General features: G+C 35.6%; 1 protein-coding gene across 3 annotated transcripts in view; it reads left to right on the top strand.

Annotated features, from left to right (window-relative positions):
• The window catches only part of eml6 (EMAP like 6), a 43,535-nt gene that overhangs the window by 28,344 nt on the left and 2,958 nt on the right, over nt 1-12,233 (top strand). Inside the window, exons 24-39 of one of the 3 annotated variants that reach the window (XM_046858105.1) lie at nt 41-172; nt 374-462; nt 548-715; nt 807-1,008; nt 1,273-1,399; nt 1,499-1,577; nt 4,009-4,138; nt 6,117-6,215; nt 6,426-6,446; nt 6,926-7,099; nt 8,626-8,834; nt 9,137-9,294; nt 9,516-9,630; nt 10,631-10,819; nt 10,890-11,062; nt 11,451-11,613. In XM_046858105.1, the coding sequence (XP_046714061.1) occupies nt 41-172; nt 374-462; nt 548-715; nt 807-1,008; nt 1,273-1,399; nt 1,499-1,577; nt 4,009-4,138; nt 6,117-6,215; nt 6,426-6,446; nt 6,926-7,099; nt 8,626-8,834; nt 9,137-9,294; nt 9,516-9,630; nt 10,631-10,819; nt 10,890-11,062; nt 11,451-11,613 (2,228 nt within the window). The remainder of the gene's footprint in view (nt 1-40; nt 173-373; nt 463-547; nt 716-806; nt 1,009-1,272; nt 1,400-1,498; nt 1,578-4,008; nt 4,139-6,116; nt 6,216-6,425; nt 6,447-6,925; nt 7,100-8,625; nt 8,835-9,136; nt 9,295-9,515; nt 9,631-10,630; nt 10,820-10,889; nt 11,063-11,450; nt 11,614-12,233) is intronic. The other 2 variants (XM_046858106.1, XM_046858107.1) reach the window with 2 other exon arrangements.

The raw sequence follows: 12,233 nt of genomic DNA, 5'->3' as shown, positions 1-12,233 counted from the left end.
AATTAATGCAACCGAAATAAATATAATGTCATCACTACAGATGCTGGAAAGTACCTAGCTGTGGCCTCCCATGATTCCTTTGTGGACATCTACAATGTACTGACCAGTAAACGAGTGGGTATTTGTAAAGGAGCGACAAGCTACATCACCCACATCGATTGGGACACTCGTGGTAAAGCAACTTTTAGATATTAAACTGGTACAAAGCACTGACACAGGAGGCTGTTTCCAAAAACATTAAAGCAACGTCTCCTCACAAAATAATTTCACCATGTAAATGATTGTGTATTTTTTTGTTAAATACAGCATGTTTTCATATTCCTGTGTATGAACTGTTAGTATGGAAAATCAATTATTTTATAATCGACTGCAGGCAAATTGCTGCAAGTAAACACTGGTGCCAAAGAACAGTTATTTTTTGAAGCTCCTCGTGGGCGGAGACAAAACATCTCCAATGCTGAGGTACAAAAAAATTATATAAAATGTATTTATATATATATGTCTGAATACCTTAATTAGAAATATGTATGCACCCCTACTTTTGTAGTTTGAGAAGGTGGAATGGGCCACATGGACATCTGTCTTAGGCACAACATGTGAGGGAATCTGGCCTACACTTAGCTTTGTCAATGCCTCTTCACTTACCAAAGACAGGAAATTGCTGGCGACGGGAGACGACTTTGGCTTCATCAAACTGTTCAGCTTTCCGTGTAAGGTAAAGTAAAACATCTGAAGGTGGTATCCAAGTAAGTGCTAAAAATGTAGAACTGCACAGTGAACAGTAAACTGTTGTTTCCTTTTTTCAGGGTCAGTTTGCCAAGTTTAAAAAGTATGTAGGTCATAGTGCCAATGTGACGAATGTTCGTTGGTCAAATGATGACACTACGCTGCTGTCAGTGGGCGGTGCCGACACGGCACTGATGATCTGGGCGAGAGAAGGGATTGGACCACGTGAGAGTAAAGCTGTCGACAGCGAAGAATCTGATGATGATGCAGAAGAAGACGGGGGTATTTTGGCATGAAAAATAGCTGGCAATTCTGTTTAAAAAATTTAATAGAATTTGTATATATAACATTAAAGCACCATTTCACTGTAATAAAAACACAAATTTATACGCAAAGACGGTTATGTTACTAATTAGGGACAACACAAGAACAATGACACTGTATAGAAAACACTGCAAAAATGAACATGAACAGCAACATTAAAAAAAAAAGCCTATATAAGCCTGTATACTGTAGATATTAAACCGATTTTGCATGTATGAGCAGGATATGACAGCGATGTGGCTCGAGAAAAGAACATGGACTACACCACAAAAATATATGCCGTCAGCATCAGAGAGATGACAGGTGTTAAGCCGCACCAACAGCAAAAGGAGATTCTAGTGGATGAGCGGTAATGTTTAGAAATAACTACGAATTTTTTAATCGCCTCTATTAGAGCTTTAATCTGACTGAATGAGCTGACAACTCTCTCCCAATCTCTCTGCTGTAGGCCACCAGTAAGCCGAGCAGCACCGCTACCGGAGAAACTGGTTAAAAACAACATCACCAAGAAGAAGAAACTAGTGGAGGTGTGTAAAATTTTAGTAGCTTATCTGGAGAAATGCATTTATTGTATTAACAGAGATCATCATAAATAACTCAGGCCAAAAATTGTTATTGAACCCATTTTCCAATCCAACATTTTCTATTCAAACACGTACCTGAAAGCTATAATGAATCACAATTTATTTTATAGAATGTCATTTAAATAAAGTATATTTAAATAAACTATTAATAATAACTAAACTAAAAATAAATAATAATAACTAAATAATAATAATAAATAATAAACAAATAGTAATAATAACAAAATAAATAAGAAAAATAATTTAAAATAATAATAAATAAATATATATATATATATATATATATATATATATATATATATATATATATATATATTTAATATATATATATAAATATATATATAAATAATATACAAATAATTAAAAAAATGTAATAAGTAAATCATCACAGAATACGTTGATTATGTAAGAATATGATTCGGTAAAAGATTCAGTAAAAGACTCGGCCTGTCTCATCTCAGTGGAAAGAGAATTCCACAGCTTTGGTGCATGTGAGGAAAAAGCCCGATCACCCATAGAGCGTAATCGAGTAGGGGGAACAACTAAAAGACCGGAATCGGAGGAACGGAGATCTCACCTTGGAGTGTAAACAGTTAAATGTTGGGTCAAATAATGAAGTGTTGTACAATGTAGGGCCTTATAGGTCAGCATTAGAATTTTAAAATCAATCCGGAATCTGACAGGGAGCCAACGCAATGACTCCAAAACTGGAGAAATATGCTCACAAGACCAGGTCTTAGTCAGAATACTAGCATCTGAATTTTGGACAATCTGTAATTTATTTATTGTAGATTTCAAAACCCCAGCAAGCAAAGCATTACAGTAATCGATGCGTAAAAAATCTAAATAATTTATCAATTTTTCTGCAACCGAAAAAGATGGGGCGGAGTCTTGCAATGTTCCTTTCCAACTGCTTCTTTAAACTTCTCTGATCCATGTTGTATGTTATAAGACTCCAAAATCACAGTGTACTGTAATTAACTAAACACTTTAAAATATGCCAAATGGCTAAAATGAACTCATTTCTATAGGGACCATTTTTCATTATATTCACAAATATATCAGATAGCCTGACAACTGTTAAGCTAGGTGTTTGCCCAGCATCAGGTTATCTGACAGGATTTCTAAGAGGAAGAGGGGTTTCTCACATATACATAAGTACTGCTAATACAAGCAGTTTTAACATACAGTGGGGGAAATAATTCATTAATCCCCTGCTGATTTAGTAAATTTACCCCTTACAAAGAAATGAACAGTCTAGAATTTTTATGGTAGGTTTATTTTAACAGATAAAGTAGGAACATTAAAAGAATTCCTGAAATAATAATAAATTAATATTACATATAAATTCATTTGTATTTAATCAAGTGAAATAAGTATTTGATCCCCTACCAACCAGCAAGAACTCTGATTTCCACACACCCAAATTAATCCTGTTCCTTGAAGAAAGTGTTTCTAATATCTACTCATCATGTGTATAAAAGATACTGTTACAGAATCAACCTCTTCCATTTAAACCTCTCACACCAGCATGGGAAAGACCAAAAAGCTGTCAAAGGAAATATTAGGGACAAGATTGTATACCTGCACAAGGTTGAAATGGGCTACAAGACCATCAGCAAGAAGCTTGGTGAGAAAGAGAAGCTAAGGGTACAGTAAGATTTGACCACATAAATTGGGCCATGCACTGTAGAATCTTGTATGAGAACCTCCTGGCCAGAACACTGAAGATAGGTTGTGGATGGGTCCATCATGACAATGACACAAAACATAAGGCAAAGGAAACTCTGATGGTCTTGTAACCTATTCATAGTAGCCCTTGTAGCCTTGTGCAGGTATACAATATTGTCCCTGATGTCCTTTGACAGCTCTTTGGTCTTTCCCATGGTAGTGGAGAAGTTTGAATGGAAGAGGTTGATTCTGTGAATGGTGTCTTTAATTCACATAACATATTGATCTTAAGAGCACTTTCCTAAACGGAAAGGACTAATGTGGGTCTGTGGGAGTCAAATACTTATTTCACTTTATCAAACACAAATTTTGTATGATTTTTTTTAATGTTCTGTCTCTCTTTGTTAAAAAAAACCCACCATTAAAACTCTAGACTGTTCATTTCTTTGTAAGGGGGGGTAAATTGACAAAATCAGCAGGGGATATAATAATTATTTCCCCCCACTGTAGGCTTGAAATTTTACACTATTCCACTATGCCCTATTCCACTACACACTGTACCCTATTACACTATACTCAGTGCCCTATTAAACAACAGTTACAATTCTGTAGAATTGTGTAACAAACTGGTTTCGGTTTTTGACGTGTTTTTTTTCTAGCTCAGAATGTATTGTTTTGTGTATTTGTGTCAATTAACTTTTAGGAGCTGGTGCTCGACCACGTTTTTGGATACAGAGGCTTTGACTGTCGTAACAATCTGCACTACCTCAACGATGGAGCTGACATCATCTTCCACACAGCTGCTGCAGCTGTGATCCAGAACCTTTCTGCTGGTACAAACCCCTGTTTTCCTAAAAGAATATTGATCTCAAACACTTTTTTTTAATTGTTTGTGCAATATGTTTTTAGTGTCACAACAGCTCTCTTGGTTATTATCTCTTTTAATTGCATAGTTATTATAAATCAATATTTACATTGTATCGGTTTGGATGGAAGGATGCCCACCTGCTTTCAGGAATCCTGTTGCATACTGACCCCTGGTGGATTTCTAGAAAAGTGCAGGACAGATTTACAACCCAAGAGACATTCTCCAAATGTATACATTATTTAAAATGACAAACAAGTGACCTGGTTTTTGCTTAACAAAAGGTGACAAGCAGCTGATTAGAAGTAAATTAACTCCCATTTATTACTACTGACATAATAAAATAACATTATGGTATTTTTACTTTAGCTGATTAACATAAAATAATCAAAATATCTTACCATTAGGTACAACCCCAATTCCAAAAAAGTTGGGACACTGTGTAAAATATAAATAAAAACAGAATACAATGACTTTAAATCAAGATGGGATGGGGCCATGTTTACCACTGTGTTGCATCACATCTTCTGTCCATATACATTTGATGAGACCGATTGCTGAAGTTTTGGTAGAGGAATGTTGTCCCATATGTGTCTGAAGCAGTTCTGGGTGTCCTTTTTGTATTTTTCATTTCATGATGCTCCAAATTCTTTGAAATGGTGAAAAGTCTAGAATGCAGGCAGGCCGGTTCAGCCCTCTTCAGACTCTTCTATTACGAAGTCATGCTATTGTAATAGATGCACTATTCAGTTAGCATTGTCTTGCTCAAATGAAAGCATTTGTAGCTCTAAAACATGTATATCCTGTTCAGCATTGTCTTTTCAAATGTACAAGTTGCATATTCCACAGGCACTAATGGACTTTAATACCATCAGACATGCTGCTTTTTGGACTGGGCCCTGATCACAAGCCAGATGGTCCTTCTCCTCTTTAGTCCAGAGGATGTGGTGTTTGTGACTGACCACAGAACAGTTTTCCACATTGCCTCAGTGCATTTTAAATGAGCTTTGGCCCAGAGAGGATTGGGGCTTTTCTGGTCATGTTCACGCATGCCTTCTTCTTTGCATGGTGGAGATTTAACATGCATTTCTGGTTGACATGGAAAACTGTGTTCATAGACAATGATTTCTGGAGGTGTTAATGAACCCATAAAGTGATTTCCATTACAGAATCATGACTTTGATAAATTCAGTGCCACCTGAGGACAGATCATATTGATTTTCTTCTGAGATTTCTCTATATTCTTTAAAAATTCTGATAATATGTATTGAAAATGATGAGATATTCAGCTGTTTTGTAATTTATTTTGAAAAAAAAGAAACATTATTCTGAAACAATTTGTAGACAGTCTTTCACAGATTAGTGAAGCTCTGCTCATCTATCATTTTGAGAGACTCTGCCTCTCTTAGATACACTATTTACACCCAGTCATCTTACTGACCTTTTGTCAATTAACCTAATTATTTGCTAATTGTTTCTCCAACTGTTTAATTGGAATCAAAATCAAAATTACCTTATTTCTTTTCTTAAAATGGGATATCTCTTCAGTTTAAACATTCTGTATGTTTACCATGTTCTATTGTGAGTAAGATATGGGTTTAAGATTTGCAAATCATTCTGTTCTGGTTTTTATTTACATTTATACAGTGTAAAATTATTTTGTGATTGGGGTTGTAGGATTGCTAAGGATTGTAGGATTGCTAAGTGTTTGTAATAAAGGGCGCTTGTTAGCACTCTTAAATAGTTGTAGTATAAATACTAACAATGTGCCGAGATGCCGGACTGTTGTGGTTAAGAATAAAGGCCCCTGCCCACAATACACACTTCACACCAAGCACTAAACTACATGACAGCCTGAGTACACGGTAGCCTAAGTAAAACTACATTATTAGCTTTCTAAGTCTTGCTCATACCACATTTTTTTATTCTCCCTGGCTCTTCAACAGGTACTCAGAGTTTTTACCTCGAGCACACAGATGATATCCTATGCCTCACCGTCAATCAACACCCCAAATATCAAAATGTCATTGCCACGGGCCAGATTGGTAGGTTTTCTTTTATAGAGACTTATATCGAAAACTCACTTCTGGATGTACACCTCTTGATTGAGTCATTATCATGCGCTCTAGTTAAAGTGTGCACAAGTTGGCTTTTATACTTTTCCTAATTTTGCCTCATCTCCTAAAGTGCCTTCTCATTGCTTTTTGTTTTCTTTGGCCGCATTCTCATTCGCTCACCTACACCTCATCACTTAGGCGAGATCGCTGATCTGCCAGGTAAGGCACTGGATCTGCAGCTCCCATAATGCACCACAGCCTGCTGTCTTTCATCTGAAAAAAAGTTACTTTGTATGCTGTTGTGTTTCTTGTGTGTGCCCATTGTTTTTCTGCAATATCTGTGTTCATAGGCTTCTTTTAAACAAAACAAAGATCTCTTTATGGAGTCTTTTTAACATAGCAAATGTTGTCTGTCTTCCAGCTGTTTACATCTGGTTGTTTATATTTTTTACCTTTTAGCTCAGTGCATTGATTCATTGTTTTTCTATTTTAAGTTTTTTGCTATAACTCAATTACTGACATCCATATCAAAGTAACTTTTTTTTTTACAGCTTGTTTTCCTGATTCAGATACCTCCAAAGAAGCCTTATAAAATTCAAAGGGACTTTAATTAGGATTAAATAAGAAATGAAACATTTTGTGTTATTGTAAGAAAATTATTTTTTCATGTGTGTGCTTGTGTGTGCTTGTGTGTGTAGGCCTAGCCCCCTCCATTCACGTGTGGGATGCTATGAGTAAACAGACCTTATCAGTGCTCCGCTGCTCGCATGCTAAAGGAGTCGGCTATGTCAACTTCAGTGCCACCGGCAAGCTGCTGCTGTCTCTAGGAGTGGATCCAGAGCATACCATCACTGTCTGGCGCTGGCAGGAAGGTCTGTGTGTGTTAGTGCCTGAAAGAAAAAAAGGTCAACAAAGTAAAATAAATTTTTTGCAACAGAATATTGTATTGGCTATCTTGCAGGTTAATTTTTCCTTTCTTTACTCAGATATAAAAAGAAAAAAAAATAAACCACAGAAAAATAATTTCTAATTACTAAACATTTGTTTTACTGATGCGCCAAGTCTCAAATCAGGCAACAAAATCCGCTTTGATGCGCACATTCGGCAATTAAAACCGTCCGTGTGGAAACATAGCAAAAGTTCTATTTTGTTTCCTGATGATGTATGTAATCATTTTATGTAAACACCATGATTACTTTAAAACATGCATAAGAATATTTTGTATTCATGCTTTATGTTGAGTTTGGTTTCACTAATAATAAACATACATACATACGTTTAACAGTAATTTGCTCATAATTTAACAAATTAAAGTACATGATTTAGCAAAACATACTGTATAAACTTTGCAGTATATATGTTTGTGGCAGTGGGCACCTGTTCATGAGTGCAGGGGGTGGAGTACGTTGTGCGCTCTGTTTCAGTGTCTGAACTTTAAATGAACATTAAATATTTTACATTTTGTTGTATATTTTGATGCTATCGTCATCGTTAGATAAAAAAATCACAAGTCAAACCATTGTAACTTGGGGACTACCTGTATGTATGTGTGTGTATATATATATATATATATATATATATATATATATATATATATATATATATATATATATATATATATATATATATACATTATCAGCAAGAATATCAGTCAGAATTATTATAGACAAAATATTCCTAAATTCCCATCTGGCAAACTGTTAAACACAGCAGTTTTGGTTTTTAGTCCATGACAAAAAAAAAATCTTAATTAAAAAACTGGCCTGTGAAATATTTTTGCAAATAATATTTATAGTACTGAACTTTTAATTAAAAATGCTGTATGTTCCTACATACAGTAATATTTATGTTATGATTGTAGTCATAATAGTAGACCTTTTATATATTTTAAAATGTAAGGCTATTATATACAATGTATACTTTTATGTAAGGCATATTGTAGTTCTTTTTAACCATTAATTATTTTTCACTATTGCCCATGTCAGTTTTTATTATGAATAATAAAAGTGGTCATTATTATTATAAATTATAATTCTGTAAAAAATCAGTGTATCCTGTGTCCAAATTTCGGTTTTGATTTCAGGAATAATTTTTATTTCAGTGCATATAATCAATAATCAATAAACTGTTTTGCAGACATTTCATGTTTTAACAGCTGTGATCATATCAAAGAGGGAAATGTATTTTTGTAGACATCTTTTAAATATTTAAAAATCATGGAAGTTGATGAAGTTGATATATAATTCATCCTGCGGTGACGAGATCATTGAGGTTCAACACTCAGCAACTCTATATAGTATCTCAGTAAAGTCTTTAAATCACAACACTGCCATACTGTTACTCATGACCTTTGTGTGGTTGCTGATGAATTTTTTCATGTTTTCCACTGATCCTGCAGGAACTAAAGTAAGCAGTAAGGCCGGACACTCTGACCGTGTCTTTGTGGTGGAGTTTAGGCCAGATTCGGACACACAGTTTGTGTCTGTTGGGATAAAACACATTAAGTTCTGGACGCTGGTTGGAGGCTCACTGCTATATAAGAAGGGTGTGATTGGAGCAGTGGAGGAGGCCAGGATGCAGACTATGCTGTCTGTGGCTTTTGGTGCTGTGAGTGACACACAAAAACTCTGACACATGTAGTCCCTGATCTGTTCATTTGCTTAAAAAACATTCAGTTAAAGTTTTAGTTAGGATTCTTATAAAGCTCTGAAACTAGAGACTATAATACTATGCCATATTAGTAGCTTCAGTTACGTTAAGAAGGCAGCTTGTCAGTTTTTGCTCATATGTCAGACACAAGCACTCTCTATTTTTTTTATTATAAACGTGTGTGTGTGTGTGTGTGTGTGTGTGTGTGTGTGTGTGTGTGTGTGTGTGTGTGTGTGTGTTTGTGTCTCGGGGTGATGTAGAATAACCTGACTTTTACTGGCGCCATAAATGGCGATGTATATGTCTGGAGGGATCACTTTTTGGTGCGTGTAGTGGCCAAAGCTCATACTGGACCCGTCTTCACCATGTACACCACCCTCAGAGACGGGCTTATAGTCACAGGGGGCAAAGAGAGACCGTGAGTACAACTGTGTGTGTTTTATAAGATGATTAAGATACAAACTTTCAGTGAGATTGGAAAAGTGGAGGAGTGCATTTCTTTTCAATGCTGTTTTTGAATTTTTTTATTATATTTATGGACAGACTTAAAAGGAACTTTTTTTTTAATAAATAAAAATGTAAAAAATTCTGGGAGATGTGTGTTTGACATGTAACGAGTAATATGTATGTGTTCTGCAGAACTAAAGAGGGTGGAGCTGTAAAGTTGTGGGATCAGGAGATGAAGAGATGTCGGGCATTTCAGCTGGAAACAGGTCTCCCTGTGGAAAGCGTCCGATCTGTTTGCAGGGGAAAGGTTAGAGAGAACGAAAAAATGGGGGTGCACACTTGGGGGAAAATTGGAAGGAAAAAACGGTTTCAGTTACAACACATTTCATTTCACTCAAAAAAACCTTAAGGTGGTGATTTAGTTAATATTTAACAGGTAAAAACAGGCCTCAGTAGAAGGGTCTCTTTCATATGGCCGGATTATAACATTTTGTCCTTGTTTTCCATAATAAATATGCTTTTGGTGGCATTCCTGCTTGAAGGTGGCATAAAATTAATATTGATTTACGACCTGCAGCATGTCGAGAACCACAGTGTGTAAAAAATTAATGCAAATGAAAAACAGGTATTAAATTTGCAGAAGCATGTTTCTCCCATAATACTCAAGTTTTAACAGTGAGAACTATTATTATATATATGATTGTATAGTGTGTTTTTTTTAAATATATAATACATTTGACACATTCACATATTTAATTACAGTAACACAAATGTGGTGAATACTAAAATTTCTAGGTACCTCATGATCATTATTTTGGGATGGCAATTTTGACTTGTGCCTGTGGCTTTTTGCACTTTTACGACTATTGTGCAAACTAACAAAATGTATAGCAAAACCTCAAAAAGAATTTCTAATGGGCATGTGAAATGGCGCTGAACTGAGGTGAGTTTTCACCATAGTGGTCTCAGATCAGTTTTATCAGTTTTATTTTTTGTGCAATATATCATCTATTATCTATAATCTATTATTACATGATCTCACATGCTCAAATGCCTATTTATTTATTTTTTTACTGTTTTTCACATTTATTGCTATGTTTTTCTTGTTTATCTTGAACTAAAATGTCTAAAGTTACATTTGCACTGCATTGGACATCATTTATATTATTATTACCCAAAGGCACTGTTTATTTTGGATCTTTTTAGATAAGTGTGTAATATTTTAAAATACATTTTTCTTTATCTTAACCAATTATTTAAATATTTCGTTTAGAGATTGAGTTGATTTCATCTTGATTTTTTTAAAGGGGAAAATCTTGGTGGGAACAAAAGATGGTGAGATCATAGAGGTGGGAGAGAAGAACGCTGCATCCAACACACTAATAAACGGGCACACACAGGGGCGCATCTGGGGTCTGGCCACACACCCCTGCAAAGATCTCTTCATCTCAGCCAGCGATGACGGATCCATCCGCATCTGGGATGTAGCAGACAAGGTAATACAGCTCAGGGAACCCATAATGTTTTTTAATGTAAACTCGTCTGATATCCTTTCTTTTTTCCAAGAAACTTCTGAACAAGGTGAGCCTGGGTCACCCGGCCAAGTGCACAGCATTCAGTGCTAATGGTGAAATGGTGTCCATCGGCATGGAGAACGGAGAGTTTATTGTCCTGCTCGTCAACTCACTCACTGTGTGGGGCAAGAAAAGAGACCGCAATGTTTCCATTCAGGACATACGGTTAGGACACGTGCACACACACACACACACACACACACACACACACACCACATAAAAAGCAAAATATGTGCATGCTTTGTGAAAAAAAAAAAGGTTCACCTTTTTTTGGCTTTTTTTTTTTTATTATTAACATGACCTGCGTTTTTATTAACTTTAAGAAAGTTAAAGAGATGCTGCTGAAGGAAACTAAAGTTTTTAGTTGATTTAAAGTATGTCATTATTAGTATGTATATTTTAGAATAGGCAGACTAGAGCAGTACAAAAGGAAGAGGAATAAAATCTCCAGTTTCAAATCATTTGTCCAACTTACTATACTGTGTGTGTGTGTGTGTGTGTGTGTGTGTGTGTGTGTGTGTGTGTGTGTGTGTGTGTGTGTTTGTGTTCACAGATTCAGCCCTGATAACCGCCTCTTGGCTGTGGGCTCTGTGGAAAGCACTGTTGATTTCTATGACCTAACCCTTGGCCCTGCCCTCAATCGCATCGGTTACTGCAAAGACATCCCCGGCTTCGTCATTCAGCTCGACTTCTCCGCTGACAGCAAGTTCATAGCGGTCCGTGACAACATAATTCACTTAATGCATCTTTATAATATTATTCTAACCATATTATTATTATAGTATAATTCTTACCATAATTGTTATTTTTATGTTTTTATTTTTTCTTTGCGCAAATTTTGCCACGCAATTCTGTGAGCTCTTTCGCAGTGAGGAAAGGAAAGATTTATTTAGTGTTAGTTAATGATCCTATATAATTGAATGTGAATCAGTGGTCAACAACTGATTGTGTAATTTGCAAAATGTCAAAATTATTTGCCTACCTAAAATCTTTAGAGGCTTTTTTTCCCCAATATTTCGCAGGATTTTGAGGATAATAAGTGTGTAAAATATTGCTGTTCTCTCATTTTTTTATTTATAGTATAGGGTCATTATGGGGCAAGCTAAGGCATGTGGTAGCTCAAGCTGTTTAAATACTTCACATTTTATTTTGCTGCTACAATCGACCACATGTCAACATCTTTCATAGTTTTCACATTATGTTTTCTTTCCTCATTCCATTACCTTTGAAGGTGAAAACCTGCACAACTACAGCAATGTTAGACATGTGCTCTGTTTAATAGCATTTCTTCACAGTTTATAGCGATCTTTAGTTGTCTGGTATTGCATACAGAAAC

Source organism: Silurus meridionalis, chromosome 9 (assembly GCF_014805685.1).
Source record: "Silurus meridionalis isolate SWU-2019-XX chromosome 9, ASM1480568v1, whole genome shotgun sequence".
In the NCBI taxonomy this organism is placed as follows: domain Eukaryota; kingdom Metazoa; phylum Chordata; class Actinopteri; order Siluriformes; family Siluridae; genus Silurus; species Silurus meridionalis.
The sequence above is the reverse complement of the archived record's forward strand: the minus strand, read 5'-3'. Positions and strand labels throughout refer to the sequence as shown.